The 19365-nt window shown below is 43.2% G+C and overlaps 1 protein-coding gene and 1 long non-coding RNA gene across 10 annotated transcripts in view; one reads left to right on the top strand and one right to left on the bottom strand.

Annotated features, from left to right (window-relative positions):
• LOC309540556 overlaps window positions 1-19365 on the top strand; it is a 294876-nt gene that overhangs the window by 28574 nt on the left and 246937 nt on the right. The gene's annotated exons all lie outside the window — the stretch shown is intronic.
• KCNIP4 (potassium voltage-gated channel interacting protein 4) overlaps window positions 1-19365 on the bottom strand; it is a 443652-nt gene that overhangs the window by 187032 nt on the left and 237255 nt on the right. The window contains exon 1 of one of the 9 annotated variants that reach the window (XM_082237476.1): window positions 4644-4725. The exons of 6 other annotated variants lie outside the window; for them this stretch is intronic. Coding sequence is in view for 1 of the 3 variants with exons in the window: in XM_082237481.1 (XP_082093607.1) it covers window positions 4263-4362 (100 nt within the window). In the remaining 2 variants the exon portion in view is untranslated. Of the gene's footprint in view, window positions 1-4262; window positions 4514-4539; window positions 4726-19365 lie in introns of those variants that run through there. 2 more of the 9 variants (XM_082237477.1, XM_082237481.1) reach the window with 2 other exon arrangements.

Below are 19365 nucleotides of genomic sequence, written 5' to 3'. Positions count from 1 at the left end.
ATTTGACCAAACTGCGGGAGGCAGTAGAAGACAGGAGTGCCTGGCATGCTCTGGTCCATGGGGTCACGAAGAGTCGGACACGACTAAACGACCAAACTACAACAAAACTGTCCTATGATCCTTGGGTGAAGGGTGGTCTAGAAATGTAATAAATAAAAACAATAATACATTCATTTAATTTAGATTTCAACCCCCCTCTTCACAACAGCTCTCCAAGTTTTAACACAATTATATTGGCATAAATTAATATTCATTGCTGTTAACAATATTCCTAAATATTTAACTTTCTTCTCCATGGTCAAGCCAGTAAAAGGTAAAGGTAAAGGCACCCCTGACCATTAGGTTCAGTCGTGGATGACTCTTAGGTTGCGTGCTCATCTGGCTCTATAGGCCGAGGGAGCCGACGTTTGTCCGCAGACAGCTTCCAGGTCATGTGGCCAGCATGATTAAGCCACTTCTGGCGAACCAGAGCAGTGTATGGAAATGCCATTTACCTTCCCACTGGAGCAGTATCTATTTATCTACTTGCACTGGTGTGCTTTTGAACTGCTAGGTGGGCAGGAGCTGGGACTTAGAAACGGGAGCTCACCCTGTTGTGGGGAGTCGAACTGCCGACCTTCCGATCGGCAAGCCCAAGGCTCAGTGGTTTAGACTACAGTGCCACTTGCATCCCTATCAATCCAGTAAGGTAAAGGTAAAGGGACCCCTGACCATTAGGTCCAGTCGTGGCCGACTCTGGGGTTGCGACGCTCATCTCGCTTTATTGGCTGAGTGAGCCGACATACAGCTTCCGGGTCATGTGGCCAGCATGACTAAGCCACTTCTGGTGAACCAGAACAGCACACGGAAACACTGTTTACCTTCCCACTGGAGTAGTACCTATTCATCTACTTGCACTTTGACGTGCTTTCGAACTGCTAGGTTGGCAGGAGTAGGGACTGAGCAACAGGAGCTCACCCCGTCGTGGGGATTCAAACTGCCGACCTTCTGATCGGCAAGTCCTAGGCTTTGTGGTTTAACCCACAGCGCCACCCGCGACAAGCCAGTACTTAACTCTAAATCCTTCTTCACATTATCTTTCATATTTTTCACCAGAATTTCAGTTTTACTCTTATTTAATCTAAAGCCTGGTACTATTTCTCCAATAGATTCCCATGGTTCTTCAACAGATAACATCACATTGTCCATTTGGATTGGGGCCATGATCCAGTCCAGATTCCCCTTTCCCTTCCCCACTTCCCCCCATATTGCACCCAAAACCAAAACCTTTACATATAACTGCTTTTATTCAGTAACTAACATCATGAAATCCCCTACAGAAAACCTTCTTAAGTTTCCTAACAAGCATTGTTTGCACTACTTTTGAAATATCTGCAAAACCAGGCTTCCTGTGATGGTCAATTCTACTATTCTAGGCCTGCTACCAAGATAGACTAATTCACACACCTTTCCAGTTTGTACTTTGTGCAAAGATAGCGTTACCATCAAGGAACTAGCGAAACATAGGTCAAACAATGGTCAAGTATTTCACATTGTGATTTATCAGAACAATAACAGAGATGTGTGTTTATGTTAAATGACAATCCCTATTGCCTTTTTCAAAACTCTTCCAAAAGCTGCAGTGCACCACTTCCAATGGCAGGAAGACTCATTGCCTTTCCACACAGCAAAGCTCAGCAATTGTCCTGACTTTGGCTCTCCTCTGCCAATGGGATGGTGGCTTGGGAACATCTGCTGGAGCTTTGGGTTCCAGTCCTGAGTCACATGGCCAGTATGAGAGTGTAGACCACGGAAATGGAGAATGGTTGGTGTGCCTCCTCCATGAGGGTAGTATCACGAGAAAGGGCCTTTTCTGCAGCGTCTCCCTGTTTATGGAACACTCTCCCCAAGGAGATTTGTCTGGTGCCCTTAGGTTATGGTTACCAGATTTTTTCCCCCAAGGAATCCGGGGACACTTTTTAATAAAGAAATAAATTCATGCTTTATTATTTTAGGAAAGGGTTCCCCAGAGTTCTTGACCTTTTTTAGAGGGGGGATCCCAAAGTTGTAGGGTGTGCACCTCGACACAAGGCAGGTGGAGAAGCCCATCTACAAACATGCAAACACCCCCAAAAAAAGAGGTTAGGTGGGGGGAGAAGAAGAAGAGTTTGGATTTGATATCCCGCTTTATCACTACCCGAAGGAGTCTCAAAGCGGCTAACATTCTCCTTTCCCTTCCTCCCCCACAACAAACACTCTGTGAGGTGAGTGGGGCTGAGAGACTTCAGAGAAGTGTGACTAGCCCAAGGTCACCCAGCAGCTGCATGTGGAGGAGCGGAGACGCGAACCCGGTTCCCCAGATTACGAGTCTATCGCTCTTAACCACTACACCACACTGGGAGAGAGAGAGAGATCGAGTAAAGGCACACACTGGTCTTGGGAAAACATGCATTAAAACACACACACACACAAGGCTCCGTCTCTCTCAAGCTGTGGACTATCCTTCCACTGGAAAAAAAATCAAAAGGAGCAAAAAATAATAATTGTACATTCTAGTGAAAACATTAATTATTCTTTACTTTATATAAACTTAATTATGTTACTAAATTCATTGCACATTGCACCAACATTACATACATACTTTCCACCTCTTTTGAAGTTTTCAAGAATGCACTTGCAAAACACCCCTTCTGAAACTTTACCTTAACTGAAAGTCTTAACGCGAGAGTACTGTTAAAAGAAGAATCAAAACATACCCAGAAATACCAGGAATCTGTGCTGCCAAGCCAACAAACTTTGGGATCATACATGCTTCTTCTTCCAAGTGAACTAAGTGTGCTTTCTCAGTCTGTTGCTTAACAACCTTACAATTCACTGTCAAACAGCCAGCTTTTGCCTTGGTTTAAACCTAAACAAATCATACAGAAACAGAGTAGCCTATCCCATAATGTAAGGACAGTTACAAATTTGAGTGTCTACCAATAACGCTGAACTTTTAAACACTGCCTTTTTGAATGATAGATGAGTTTGTCATAGCAATCATGCCACTGAAATGAAATCACCAGGTCCTATTAATATATCTGCAAATGTATACAGTTATTTATACCGAAGAGAATGCCTTCTTTCTAATGGATACATAAGCCTCCCCAAATAATCTTCTTTATATAAATGTGCTGGGTACCACAATTGTGGAAGGCACTGTAGTCTCTGGTGCTGATTATATGTGGGTTTCCTAAACACACAGCACCAAAAACGAAAACAGTCTTCCATGAACTTTCTTCTCATGTAAAAAATACTACATTTCTTTAAAGGGTTATATAAACAGAATTACTTTAAGCTGTGTCAGAGCAGCAAACTTACGTCTTGCTGGTTTTGTTTTTACCGGTTAGACTGTAAAACCTTAATCTACTCACAGACTAAGTTTCTGGTGTCATGTGCACAGATAGCCTATAATGCAAAATTACGGAATATGTTGAAAACACACCAGGGCATTTCAGCTTGGTGCCTTGAAAAACTAAAGAAAACAATACCTTTGTGTTACTTCCCATGTAGAGAAGCAGTTTCCGGACTACACTAAATATGCAGATGATATGCTGAACAAAACAAAAAGATCAACTGTTTTACTGACTTGTGTTACAACAGGAAAAAACTATATAGAAACTAAAAATCCACACAATTCATTTTATCTGTCATATGTGCTATATCCAGAATATACTGAGTTGGATGAGACTACAATAAATAAAGCACTTGACAATTAAAATGTGAAGCAGAACAACTCTCCTCGGCCAAAGACAAATTAACTTTTCTCAAACAAAGTTTAAACGTTTTGAATGTTTACCGTACAGCATATTTCGAGCAAAGCAATTACGATTATATAGTTGCCACAACCCTCACTGTCATACAACTTTTGACCTGCCAAAGCACATTTTGGAGGTGATTATTTGAAAATCTTTTCCTTTTTTTTTTGCCAGCCTGTTCATACAAATTCAACGAAGCATGGCTAATACCGTTATCAGAAACATTAGCCAAAGTTTTCTTCCCCCACACCAATTCTCCTAAAGCGCTTGGGAATATTTGCAGTGACTGTCACAGTTCAGCAGCAAGAACCCAGTGATGGGGAGGGGGGAAGCTTCCAGTTGTAGTATCTGCCCTGAAATACTCCTGCTGTGTCTGCTGCCCTGAAAGTAGCATCTTAAAATGTCTCATTAACAGGTGCCCTTCATAACACTGCTCAAGAACCGCCACTTAGAGAAACAGAAAACAATGAGAAGCCACTCTCTTACCTTCTATGCCCGAGTCAATCAGCCCAAACTGTTCCAACACCTTAACAAAGAGCACAATCATGACCAAGACGGCTATCATTTCAAGCCCTTCTAGGTTCATGGCGAGCTAGGTCATGGTCTGGCTCAGCCACGGAGGGAAGAACTCGTCTGCCTGGCTCTCTTTGTAAAGCCATTAAACTACATTAAGAAATCTACAGCAAGGGAAAGGGGGGGAAAGAGAGAGGGAGACCGGGTGACTGACTGACAGAGAGTGTGAATGTGTTCGGTCTACACTAACCGAGGCCAGAAGTGGCAGCCAGATAAAGTCCAGCCTGTCAGGATTATCCATTTGCTCATTATCACTCTGACACACCAACAACAGCCATGCATGCAGGAAAGTACCGATTGCCCTGGGGCCGGAGTGGTCATCCAGCAAACGTCCCTGGCAGAATATGACGTGTCTTGAAGTGATAGCAGCACGCCTGGGAATATTCCCCCCTCCCCTTCCTCTCTCTTATGCCAGCATCGCTGATACCGGAGCATTGTTTGGATATTCAGTTGCCTGGGTAACGGGTAACAGACGCTAACTAATATGTGGACTTGTATTGGACATCGAGGGACTGGGAAGCTTTGCACCAAAGTTGTGAATGTTCAAGAGATTGATGATTAACTCTTACATTTTCCTTTTCTGGAAACAAATGCAAGCTTCTCTATAAAATGCAAATATCCTTCAAGAACCAACCTGGGCTGTAGGTGGATTGGGGCAACCATTTGCCCTGACTGTGTATTTACCCAAATTGGGAAGAGCATTTGAGCACAATCAGAAATCTGGAATGCAAGGGAGTGGCTCCCGTGGTAAGTAGAGCAGTCTTGTACAGTGGTACCTCGGGTTTGTTGAATGGTTTCTTTAAATGTAAAGGTTCATCATTGTTCCACTCCATGTGTATGTCTTTAAGGGGCCGGAGCAAGGGCCAGAGCAAGATAACGAGACCCAGCTTTACAGCTGTGAAACATAGCAGGTGCTGCTGAGTTGTATTTGATTAAGGCGTGTCAGCATTTGGGTAGAGTATATAAGGAGCAGCACCTAGCTCTCCCATTACCCTGGGGGATGGGTTGGTGGTTGGGTCATGTTGGTTTGTTGATGTATTTAGTGTAAATGGAGTTTTTGTTTTTCTTATTAAAACCTTTAATTTATTTTTGAGTCCTTTCTTTTTAAAGCATGATCTCCCCAGCAAGCTCTCTGCAGCGTCTCTATACTGCAAAAAGCCAACAGGGTTAAGAACTTAATTCATTCTGGAGTTTCGTTCTTAACCTGAAACTGTTCTTAACCTGAAGCACCACTTTAGCTAATGGGGCCTCCCACTGCCACCACGCCGCTGGAGCACAATTTCTGTTCTCATCCTGAAGCAAAGTTCTTAACCTGAGATACTATTTCTGGGTTAGCGGAGTCTGTAACCTGAAGCGTCTGTAACCCGAGGTACCACTGTAGTTCCCAACAAAACTGGAACTGGGGACACGACCCCCCAAACCACTATCTGATATCTTAAAGCCATACAGACCTTACATCTGCGTTACAAAACTCAAAAGATACCATACCAACATTGCTTTCTAGAAAGCATGACTAAAATCTAGCCTTTACTTTTGAGTGATTTTTTTTAAATGAAAAACTATATAATAATAATGGGACATGGGTGGCGCTGTGGGTTAAACCACAGAGCCTAGGACTTGCTGATCAGAAGGTCGGTGGTTCAAATCTTTGTGACAGGGTGAGCTCCCGTTGCTCGGTCCCTGCTCCTGCCAACCTAGCAAAGTGCAAGTAGATAAATAGGTACTGCTCCAGCGGGAAGGTAAATGGCGTTTCTGTGCACTGCTCTGGTTCGCTAGAAGCGGCTTAGTCATGCTGGCCACATGACCCAGAAGCTGTACGCCGGCTCCCTCTGCCAATAAAGCGAGATGAGCACTGGAACCCCAGAGTCGGCCACAACTGGACCTAACGGTCAGGGGTCCCTTTACCTTTACTAATAATAATAATAATAATAATAATCAGCAAACATTTTGCTTGTGAGCTATATTTCATGGCAGGGAATGTGCCGTCCTACCATAGGTTTTTCGAATCTGCAAGTCTTGAATCAGGGACCTTTACTTGCTACCCCCACCTTGTAGTAGCTTTCTGGATAGGATAGCTGGCCTGCTTCTAATGTATTTCAGTGCCACCATGATGGACAGGCAGGGGACTGTACCTGCAGTTACCAGCAGGGACCAGGTGATACAAGAAACCAGTGACATTCTACTTGGTCCTGTAAGCTTCTTAGTTTGGATGGCCTCCTCTCAGACTGCCCACCTTTGTCTACTTGCACTGCAGAGCAGCTTGTCTCCAGACTGCCAAATCGGACAGAATCTCATGCAGAGAATTCTTAGCAACTATAGAACTATAATTGCCCAGGGTCCTTGAGGGAAAGTCGGGACACTTAAACTAGTTTAAAATCTATTCACTTAAGGGATAATACATTTTCAAGGAGATTTGTCTTATGCAGTGATGTGAATAGAGCAAGTGAGCAAATCGTAAACAGGCTGTCTGAGTCACCTTCAGGACAACAGATGCCGATGTTACACACAAAAGCTTTCAGACCAACGTCCACATTTAGAGCTCAAAGCGCTGCTTCTTTCTCTTCACTTACAGCAAAATCACAAAAGTAATCAATTGAAATGTTTCCAAGTGTTCATGGGAGGCTGAAGGGACTTAAGCACAACATTCCTGAAAAATTACAGCAATAGAATATCAACACTTTTGAAAGTGTTACCACATATATCAAATGCACATTGTGCCTTAATGACCTAGATTAATCATAGCAGATACGCAAGCCTTGTTACAGCTACTAAAATTTCAATTTCGTTGCTTTGACCTTTCTGGGGAAATTAAAACAATAATCCAAGCCATGCGTACTTTGTGCATGATAAATGTTTAAAAATGAGTTAAGGTACCTCAGGTTCACAAATCTCCCTGTCATAAAAGAGTGAAGCCTGTCTGACAGATCTAAATCATGTGGGAGGGTTTCTCTTATGCCAGGGGTGGGGAAACTTTCAAGCCTGGTAGGCCTGGTGGCTGCCTTCTACACCCCTCCCAGACCAAGTTCGGCAGCTGCGGGTAACATTTTTTCTCACTACGTGGTCCTGAACTTTGTCAAATCTTCAGAAGCTGTGCTCAGTCACACATCAATGTCACACATTAAAAAGTTCCCTAAACAGGGCTGCCTTCAGATGTCTTCTAAATGTCTTCTAGATGAGTGGGGTAGAAATAATTAAAGTCATTATTATTATTATTATTATTATTATTATTATATAAGATATCCCTATTTTCATCAGAGAAATGTTGGAGGGTTTGCAGGTGTAGGGCAGGTAGGCATCGTGTGGCTGAAATGGTAGACCATGTGGGCTGCAGGGTCCCCATCCCAGGGCCGACCCACCTATGAGGCAAGATGAGGCCACTGCCTCGGGTGGCAGGATCCATAGGGGCAGTAGATCTGGCATGCAAGGAATGCATCACTTTCTGCTGCAGCAAGTGGTGGCTGTGGTATACTCCTTCTTGGTCGGATCTGCACCCTACCCCTGATTCCACATCTATAGTGGCTTCCTGGAAATATAAGGTGCTCCTTGTCTCCTCCCACACCTAAGGAGGAAATGCAAGGGGCTGCCCTCTAGCGTCTCTTGGTCTCTGTACCCACTTGGCATGATTGAGAGCATGCTACAACCCTTCCCCCTTCCACAACAGCCTTTGAACCCCACATCAACTGTTGGATAAGGTTGATTTGATTCCCTCCTCCCTTGTTCCAACTCTTCCTTCCTGGTGGTGTCATTTGGTGGTTCACTTCAGGTACCAAAATGTCTTAGACACACACCTGCTTTAGGTACACAAAACTCAGAACTCCAGATAGTAATCGCCAGCACTTTGCATTGGTCCTGGAAGCAACTAGACAACGGGTACACCTGCAAACAAGACTGACGTGTTTTCAGCAACTCGCCCTCATCAAGAAATAAGCTACCACAGTTGACAAAGATGCAGCTTCTAAATTGTCTTTAAAAGATAGCTTGACAAAGAGTGCATAAAATCCAAATCTATAAAGCTAATGAGCTGCCACTTTAGGGTCACAAAATTCCGCCTCACAGAGATATGTTGAGTCCCGTTCTTTAAATGTTTGACTTCAAAAAACACAAAGCAAAAACCTAACATATTTTAAAACTAACTTAATAAATGATAGCTCAAGGCAGAGCCAGTTTCAGCCCATGTAAAAGTGCTGCTTAATGAAAATTAAGAAGAATGACTGAGTAGCAGATTCATACATCTTGTTGTTGTTGGCATGCTTGTCCTAGATGGGTTTCCTTAACAGGTTGGCGAGCCCCACCTGCCCCCACATCCCTTTACAGCACATGCAGAAACTGCCTTCATGGCTGTTGGACCCACTACTGGTCCTGTCCACTCAATCTGCTGGATCTTGTCTTCATGTTTGGAGGAAGTCCCTAATTCACGGAGGGTTTGAGACCCATCAGCCACTCTCACCTGGTTTAGCCAGCCAGTCAAAACCATTCCCAAGGTGTGGCTGCTGTCACATGCTGACAGGTTCTGGGAGCCACAGGGGAGAGCTGAGTGGAGGGTGAGGACCAAAGGTGGACAAGCTACATCAGAAGGAGCATGACATGTCCACCACCAGAGGTACCACCCCTCCCCTAACACCCCATACACCCCTCCCACTAAATAGTAGATAAACAACTTGTTGGAAACATGCCCGGGAAGGCCGCCAACTTCCCAGGTCATGGGGGCATCTCTCTGGTGGTCCTCCTTGGCTATAAATCTCCATCAGTTCAGAGAGACCAGTGATAAGCGACCCCTCTCTCCTGAGAGGAGCACGCTCGTCTTTTGACATATCATTGCAGAAGCAAGAGTCAATCATAGTTCTAAAACTAAAGCAAAGACATCACCTTGCCAACAAAGGTCCATATACTTAAAGCTATGGTTTTCCCAGTAGTGATATATGGAACTGAGAGCTGGACCATAAAGAAGGCTGACCGCGGAAGAATTGATGCTTTTGAATTATGGTGCTGGAGGACACTCTTGAGAGTCCCATGGACTGCAATAAGATCAAACCTCTCCATTCTGAAGGAAATCAGCCCTGAGTGCTCACTGGAAGGACAGATCCTGAAGCTGAGGCTCCAAGACTTGGGCCAGCTCATGAGAAGAGAAGACTCCCTGGAAAAGACCCTGATGTTGGGAAAGACTGAGGGCACAAGGAGAAGGGGATGACAGAGGACGAGATGGTTGGACAGTGTTCTCGAAGCTACCAGCTTGAGTCTGACCAAACTGCGGGAGGCAGTGGAAGACAGGAGTGCCTGGCGTGTTCTGGTCCACAGGGTCATGAAGAGTTGGACACGATTAAACAGCAACAAATACAGTGGTGCCTCGCAAGATGAAAATAATCCGTTCTGCGAGTCTCTTCGTCTAGTGGTTTTTCCGTCTTGCGAAGCAACCCTATTAGCGGCTTAGCGGCTTAGCGCTATTAGCGGTTTAGCAGATTAGCGGCTATTAAAGGCTTAGCGGCTTAGCGGCTAAAAGGCTATTAGCGGCTTAGAAAAAGGGGGGAGCGGAAAAAAATCGGAACACTCGCAAGACGTTTTCGTCTTGCGAAGCAAGCCCATAGGGAAATTCGTCTTGCGAAGCAGCTCAAAAACGGAAAACCCTTTCGTCTAGCGGGTTTTCCATCTTGCGAGGCATTCGCCTTGCGGGGCACCACTGTATACAGAGAATTCATCAGCATGTCTGTACTCTTTGAGCACCAGTACAGAACAGCATCACAAACAGAAGTGAAACCAACTTCCAACAGTACTGAGACTTCCTGTCTCACGCTCCCTCAGACACTCAAATGTTATACACAAAACATAGTGCTACTGCTGGAGCAGCACAGATGGATGAAAATCCTAACACAACTATCCCCCCACCCCCACTTTAAACCTCCCCATCTTGTGTCAGATCAGTTGCAACAAAACAGTAGAGGGGATCCAACATCCTCCTTCAGTGATGGTCGGCTATCTTTCCTTTCCCTTCAGAGGGGAGCAGTAGCAAAGCAAAACAGGAAGATGGTAGCAAAAGTTTCAACCCCCCGCCATCCCACCCAGTGACTATTATATGGATGCTGTCATACAAAACTTCTACCAATCAAGAGTCTGAATCCTCCCGAAACAAGATGTTCTGTGGTCAAATACGCTACTAAGTCCAAAGAACTTACGGGTCTGTTTATCCCACAATGAACTTGTAAACTCTCATGTTGACTGAATGCACCACAGCATTTATAGCTTTGCCATCTCTATTCTTCTATTATGTAAATCTTAGAGGATTAAATGGAAAGGATTACAAACAAGAATAAATAGTTAAAGATCTGTGCAGGGTCTTGTTCTAATTTTTCTTTAATCCCAAAATACCAAAGGATTTTGATTTTAAAAGTAAAAATCCTGCATACAGCATGCACTTTGTTTGATTTTTTAAAAATAAAAATAAGCTATTTCTTTTTTGCTACTGTTGATTTTAATCACCCTTTAAACATTTTACATGCCTGATTTGGCTGTGATTTTTATCAATAATTTTATTTTAGAAAATCATTTTATATTTTTGTAAACCACTTAGATGTGTTCTTACAATCACTTTTATTTTTTTGTAAGTAAATCTTTCTGTTGAATCTGCCCATAGTGCAGCTAAGTGCTGTCAGAACCTGGACTTAATGGTTTTAATGTTCCTCGCCCTGGTTGCACTTTTCTTCTCCTCCCCCACTCCCACCTCCTCATTCAACAAACATTGGCCAAACCACCAAAAAGGGGGAAAGAGATATTTGTCAAGGGGTCAAGGGAGCCCTTCCCAGGCACGCCTCTGGGGTTTCCCCTCACCATTGATCCCAGGCTTCCACATTAGCACATGCTTGTGTTCTGTTTATTTATTTACACTCCAAAAAGCATAATCACTCCCAATCAGATTATTTGTTTTAATCTGGACTTCCAAGGAAAAGCAGCCTTTTTTACAGTTAGAAATCTTTATTTTGTAGCTGGAAGATTAAAACTCTCTTTAATCCAGTGTGGTGTAGTGGTTAAGAGCGGTAGTCTCGTAATCTGGTGAGCCAGGTTCGATTCCCCGCTCCTCCACATGCAGCTGCTGGGTGACCTTGGGCCAGTCACACTTCTCTGAAGTCTCTCAGCCCCACTCACCTCACAGAGTGTTTGTTGTGGGAGAGGAAGGGAAAGGAGAATGTAATAAAGTGGGATATCAAATCCAAATTCCTCCTCCTCTTCTCTCTCTCTCTCTCTCTCTCTCTCTCTCTGTGTGTGTGTGTAGTTTGTTTGATCCTCTACTAACATATAAAGGGGACAAATCTAGGCATCAAAGTGACCTTGAAGTCATTTGCAGGGCAGATAAGGATGTAGTTGCTAAGATTTGTTTGCCCCTCTTGCTCAAATGGCTAGAAAAGCAATTGCATGCTTGAGAGAAATTAACTTAACTCTTGTATTTAACACATTCCTGCCATCACTGCAAGGACTTTTGGATATGCACCAGAACCTCCCCTCTCTCCTTGACTTCCATTAGGTTTCCACGTGGGCTTCTCAAGTCCTAGCAATGGATTTTCCTGGAGAGCAAAACTCTTCCCACCTCCAGCAAGGAGAGAAGACTGGTTATTCTTTCCTATTAACCCCCAGTCAGGGGAAGGGCAGAGAATGCAGAGCACTGATTTACGAATGGTTCTTTTCTTCCAGAATTACTCATCCATTGAAAGACATCTCATTAACATAATAGACCACTCCGTCAGGGCCAACAAAATAAAAAAATTCCTTCCAGTAGCACCTTAGAGACCAACTAAGTTTGTTATTGGTATGAGCGATAACAAACTTAGTTGGTCTCTAAGGTACTACTGGAAGGAATTTTTTAATTTTGTTTAGATTACGGCAGACTAATACGGCTACCTACCTGTAACTAGGGCCATCAAAGTAATCTCTTGAGGGTCCACTTGTTCCATTAACCCTCCCCTCACCAAATCTCACACTCACAGCCAAGAATCATGGGGCTCTAATAGCAAACTAACTTCCTAAACTTATAAACACATGTTCTTTAAAGGGGGCATTGATATTTCATTGTCTTCAGTAGCCATCAGTGCACATTGAAATGAATTTTGCACCTAGAAAACTCTAAGTCTACCAAACACCTCCTACACTACATATTAAGACGGTTACAACCAGCAGACTTTGAGACTGCTTTTTCATTCCAGGCTGAGGAAACATTCTGGAGCAGTCAGGAGCTTGCTTTCAACTTTGCAGCATTGAATTGTGACTTTCTGGATTCAACTGGAGCAACATGGTAACCTATGATATTCATATAAAAGCTGGTTATCATTAACATTTCCACATGCACTTGTGAACCAACACATGCTTACAAGCGTGCCTTGATGTTTAAGAGAAAGTGGCAGTGTATTAAAAATAAATATGAAGTATAAGAATTGTTTCCATACATGAAGCAGATGTTTGTTATAACAGCACAGAAAGGATTCCCCCATCAGTTGCAATTAGAGTAACATTTCAGTAAGGGAATGCATGCTCTCAGAAGACTTGAAATGTGCTACAAAGCAAGTTCATAAAGCACTAGAAGATACCGGTATATCCACTTTATACCAAATGGGAATACAAGAGGTTAAATTGTATAGATCATAAAATAAGGCACCCCTGGTGCAAAACCTGCAAGTCTGAGATCAAAAGGACACGTCGAGTACAAGGCAGAGGAAGTTATGAAAAAGTCATACATTTCTGTAAAGGCTCAGCACTGAGAAATGTTAAGTGTGCAGCCTCCTCCAGCACATCTTTAACATCATATTATTTTGAGAGTTTTGCCTTCCCAAAGGCTTCTTTCCATTGATCCAAACAATGTTATATGCTCACAGGTCTTAGAACATAATGAAGTCTAAACAGCTATATGTATTTTGCTCAGTCTAGTTACCTATGAAACTAGTTACTGAGTGTACACATGTAGTACCACTGAAAATACTATCCTTTGCATCTGGAAAAATTATTCTTCCCCCAGATAGACTTAAATGTCCAAACCTCAACAGGCTGATACTCTCCCTTCCTGTCTCCTACTCCAACTGGAGAAGAAGCTTTCACTTCCATTTTCAGTAAACTATAGTTTGTTGTTATGTCTGAACCTGGAACTGTGGATAACTTTATCTACAGTTTGGCAAAACTAGCCAGAATCAGAAACCATGGATTGAAGGTATCTTTTTTTAAACTACAAGACTAGTCACCATTTGTATATAAAATAGAATCAAAGACTTCGAATTTCCTCTCTGTAGCCAGGGCTGGGAGAACCTCACAAACCCAAAGCTGATTCACAGAAAGCTAGACTATAGTCTTAAAGTTACAAGTATGCATAAAGTTAAACACTGCCATAATGTATCTGTTACTTATTTGCTGCACAGAACACGAATGGGCACAAGTACAGTGATACCCTGGTTCTTGAATTTAATCTGTTCCGAGAGTCCTAGAACCATTCAAAAACCAAGGCACGGCTTCTGATTGGTTGCAGGAGCTTCCTGCACTCAATCAGAAGCCATGTTGGACATTTGGCTTCCAAAAAGCGTTTGCAAACCGGAATACACACTTCCGGGTTTGTGGCATTTGGGAGCTGATTTGTTCGAGAGCCAAGCCATTCAAGTACCAAGGTACCACCGTAACAGAAACTTATAAAATACTGCATGCAAGATGTTTAGTAATAAACCTACACAATGTGTTGGGCAGCAAGATGAGATTTTACACCAATCCAGAAAACTCTGCACTGGTGGCGAGTGGTGTCCTAAGCCCACATGAAGGTGCTGTACTAACATAAGAAGGAGCGGTTGGCACTGTGGTCTAAACCACTGAGCCTCTTGGGCTTGCTGATCAGAAGGTCGGCGGTTCGAATCCCCACAACAGGGTGAGCTCCCGTTGCTCTGCCTCAGCTCCTGCCAACCCAGCAGTTCGAAAGCATACCAGCGCGAGAAGATAAATAGGCAGGAAGGTAAACGGTGTTTCCATGCACTCTGGCTTCCATCACAGTGTTCCATTGCACCAGAAGGGGTTTAGTCATGCCGGCCACATGGCCCGGAAAACTGTCTGTAGACAAACACCGGCTCCCTCAGCCTGAAAGCGAGATGAGCGCCACAACCCCATAGTCACCTTTGACTGGACTTAACCATTCAGGGGTCCTTTACCTTTCTACCTTTACTAACATATGAAGCCCTTAGCAGCTAAGGACTCAAGTACTTGAAGGAAGTACTTGCCTTCCCTAGTAACAGCCAACCTGAGTTTTATTATCAGGTGATACCTAGGAACATGTCCTGGGGTAGAGGCGTTGGGGTCTAGAGATGCCATACTTTGAAGAGCAAAGAAGAGGACACATTTGCCGACTTCTACTTTTAACTATGGATAGGTATCACGACTCTCATTTTACATACCCATGAAAAAGAGGATGTGTCCTGGAAAAAGAGGGCACTTGGCAACCCTAGGTGTCACCAAAATGGACAGGGGCTTCTTATTGGTGACCCCCTTGCCACCTGCCCTCCATCCCACTTCAAGTATCATATTGACCAAAACACAAAGTAACTTTCTGATACTCCTGTTGTCACCAAGTAAACTAATCTAGGAATGAGGCAAATGTCATTTGGGCCCAAATTTAGGAAGGTTGGGGCAAAAGGCTGGTTTGCTGTTGTTTTATTGCCACAGGCCTGACTTCTCAGTCTATACAATTTGTCACTCAGGCAGAGACTGAATTCCCCATTGGCTTGGCCCCCAAACCTACTTGACTCCCTACATTCTCTTGGCTCTCCCCTCCAGAAGACCAGCCCAGGATCAATGTTGCATTGTGGACTAGGCTGTTACCCTGAGAGAAATAACAGCCAAAAGTGATGAAGAATTCACCCCCCAAAAAATCAGCTTCATTTTTATCTAGCTTCAAAGAAGTTTCATGGAATGCCTCATGGCAATCTTTAAATTTTCATAAATGGCAGAGACATGAAGGGTCCCTTTCATATATTTTAGAAAGAAAATTGTCCTGTTATGATTCTCTTTACCTCTTAAAAAAATGCTACTTGGTCAGGCTACCATATTCATACAGAAAGACTTAACAAGTAGCTAATTCAGTTTTAACGAAACTACCTAGTTATAGAGTGATAAGCAAGGTTAAGATAGAATCAGACTATGTCCACTGAATTCAGCAGGTGTACACTGAGCATGACCTAGTTTGTTATCAACCATAATTATTATCCAGACAGAAACAATAGCTTTGTATAAAGTGATATATATTGGTACACTTGTTGGGAAAGTATACTGTTTTGCATTTTAAAATGTTCATAGTTGTCTCTCCTGTAGGGAAATGATTACTATTTTCAAAGCACATCAGTATTATAGATATGCTATGTGATCAGCATATGACACCAGAGGACAGTCTGTTTGATCCACGTTTATGAATTTTTTAAAACAGAACATTTTATTTACCTTGAACCAAAAACAGTTAAGGCAGTTTAAAAATAGACCAAAGAACATTTTATGTATCCTGATGTGTCTTAAGTAAAACACTCATCAAGGTCATGTCAAGAAAGTATGTGATTAAATTTCCACATATATATGAATGTGGACTCTCTTCTGGTTTCAACTGATGCCTACTTCGACTTTAGACAATCACTACAAAAATAGTTCCATAGCAACTACATTTGTACCAAAGAGATTGCAGAAGGTCTATAATGTTACCAGCTGCACTGCCCAATACAAGATAATATTTGCAAGCTTTTCTCGTTGGAAGGGCCATTGGTCAAACTATTCCCCTCCCGCCTGCCCCCCCCCAAAAAAAATCAGTTTTGCAAAGCAACAAAGATAGCATGTTCACCTCTGGTTCATTTTCTAGGCTTGTGATTGAGCATCATTCACTAGGAACAAAAGACAGAAGCAAAGACACACCATTTCCCTCAAAATTATTTTATTTTATTATTAGATTTGTATACCACCATTCATCCAAAGATCTCGGGCACTTCACAAGTTTGGCTTGTAGCTGTCAACTTTTCCCTTTTCCTGCGAGGAATCCTATTCAGAATAAGGGAATTACCCTTTAAAAAAGGGAAACGTAGACAGCTATGCTTTGGCTAGATGACCCCCCAGGGTCCTTTCCAACAATACAGTTCTATGATTCTATGAAACTTTGGGTCAAAACAACATCTAGAGATGAATGCACCTAAAATATATTGGTAAATGTCTCTTGTGAAAAAGAGAGGATTATTTTTTTAAAAAGTATATATAGAAGCAAGGGGAAGAGGAATAAAATAAAACAGGTATTTGCATCTGGAGAGTCCTGAATGGTGTAATGATGGACAGTTCATCATTTGTTCTCCCCCTTTGCCTTTCATTCTTCATTTGCTGCTCTCGGAGCTATGCAAATGTATTCAGATTTATGCAAACAGCTGGGAGTACATTTACACTTACATATCCCCCTTTCTGTTTTCAATTAGGAGGCTGCTGGCAAGCACCTGCCTACTTTTATTGGCTATGCAAAGCTATTTAAAACCCGTCTGCCCCTTCCAATGATGTGGGCTAATAGGTTTCACACCGCGAAACACATCTTATCCGTTGCAATTAGAGCACCGTGAGCAAATTGAGCAAGAGAAAGGTGTTCCAGAGGATGCAGGCTTCCGTGGTAACCCCAGCAACGGCGATGGAACCAATCCCTTAACTCCCTATTCACCTTCCGTTTTGTGCCAGCGAGCCATAAAAACGGTCCGGCATTTCACACTATTTATAGAGTATCCTCAGCTGTTACAAATGACAGGAGGAGTGAGACACATTGAGAGAGAGAGAGTGTGTGTGCTATTAAGGGTGGTTGCACAAATGGCCGTTTCCTTCCAAGAGCAAAGCCTTGGTGTAAATTCACCAAGGTTTACTAATAGCCTGACCTCCGAGGAAGAGGCCCCATACGGTGGGTATCCAAGGAGCCTTTCACTCTCCCTTATTAAGAACAAATTGCATAGAATTGACCTTGACCCATAAGCAGACAGCTTATGCTAAGAATAACTCAAAAAAGGCTGCATCATTTGCTATAATGGTACCAACAAAAGGCATTGTGCTTTTGCTAAGACCCGGTCAAGGATTTCATGTGCCAGACCTTCCAAGTGTCTCTGTTTTGAGGATAAAATCGCTTGCATCCACCAAGACCTTGACTCTGCTGTTATAGCAGATGAATCTTGTCGTGGGGTGTCTAGAACACAGTCTAGTCCTGTTGTGTTGGATGAATTTCAGTTGGTAAGGTTCAAGGAAGTGGACAAGGTGCTTGGATCAGTCAGGGTGATCACTTGCGCTCTAGAGCCTTGCCCCTCTTGGCTGATAAAAACCAAGGGAGGGAACATCTGGCTGGGCCAGGGAGGTGACCAATGCCTCTTACAAGAAGGGGTGGTCCCTGCCTGTTTGAAGGAGGCAGTGGAAAAGCCACTCCTTAAAAAACCTTCCCTGGATTCAGAAAGCCTAACAAACTACCGGCCAGTTGCTAATCTCCCTTTCCTGGGCAAGGTTGTGGAGCGAGTGGTCGCAGACCAGATCCAGGCGCTTTTGGAAGAAACTGATTTTCCGGATCCATTTCAATTGGGGGTTTAGCATAGAAACTGCTTTGGTCACCTTGTATGATGACCTCTGTTGAGAGAGAGAGACAAGGCTAACATGTCCCTGTCAATTCTTCTCGACCTCTCAGCAACTTTCGATACCGTCAGCCATGGTATCCTTCTGGAGTGACTGTCCAAACTAGGGGTGGGTGGCGATGCTTTGCGGTGGTTCCAGTCCTACTTTGATGGCCATTCCCAGAGGGTGTTGTTAGGGGAATGTTTTTCAGCCCCGTGGAACCTTCGATGTGGGGTTCTGCAGGGCTCAATCCTATCCCCTACGTTGTTTAACATCTACATGAAACTGCTGGGTTGGGTTACCCAGAGGTTCAGAGCCCATTGTCACCAGTATGCTGATGACACTCAGCTCTATTTCTCCTTTACATCTGCAGGTGAGGCAGTGGAAGTGCTGGACCAGTGTCTTGCCTGCATTTTTAATGTTTCAATGTTTTAATGTTGTATTTTAATCTTGTTTTTAAGCTGTATTCATTCAACTTGTTTTTATTATTGCTTGTTAGCCACTCCTTGCACTGCTGGAGTGATGAACTGCAGTGGTGGGCATTTGTTGACTCAGGTGACGGTGGACTAGAGTGTGGGATTTAGAGAATGGGAAAGGTGTGAAATTTCCCCTTCTTTCAACCAATGCATATGAATGAAATTTCCACATTAGCTGTTTTAAGTAAACCCAAGTAGTTAATAGTGAACTCTGAATTCAAACACAGATGTTTGCATTATGACCTACTGGATAACTGAGACTTATATAATGAGGTCTCCTGGTGTATTCTTAGAACATGGCATGGGCTCTTTCAACTAATTGTTCATTATTTAATTAATTCGCTTTGACTTTGTCATGCTCAAGGCAATCACATCTACTTCTACAGAACCATCTTGAAACCAGACCCCAATTCATGTTGTCTCTAGAGAGAAGCACTATAATAAAACTTTGTATTATCTGAAAAGGAGCTCTGGACCTCAGGCTAGACTAGAACTGGTTCAATCCACATCATGTTCAGCACAGCAAACATCTATGCCAGTGACAGCTAGATTTTGCATTCTGGGTAGAAGAAATCCACATTATTTTGGCTGGCTGTTCCATTTCCTCACCCAAGCTGTCTTTTACATGTCTTCCCACAGAGCCCTTTAACAAGATGAGGTGAAGGTTTTCAAATATGTATTGCATGAGGCTGGTACCTGACTGGTCACACATAAAGAGTGTGTGAGTGTGTGTGTGTGTGTGTGTGTGTGTGTGTGTGTGTGTGTGTGGAAACCTTGACAACAGCTTTGTTAACGAAGAGCCTGCCTGACATACTGGTACCAAGACGACAGCTTGGACTAGCAATTTCTCACTTTTCAAAAACAGTGGGGTTTTTTGGAGGGAGGGGAAATTCAAGCAGCCATGGTCTAGAGAAAGTTAAGCCTGTCAGTCAATTAAAGAA

The sequence above is a fragment of the Podarcis vaucheri genome (genome assembly GCF_965113315.1).
Source record: "Podarcis vaucheri genome assembly, chromosome: 9".
Classification (NCBI taxonomy): Eukaryota; Metazoa; Chordata; class Lepidosauria; order Squamata; family Lacertidae; genus Podarcis; species Podarcis vaucheri.
Note: the sequence above shows the minus strand (reverse complement) of the source record. Positions and strands in the feature narration are given on the sequence as shown.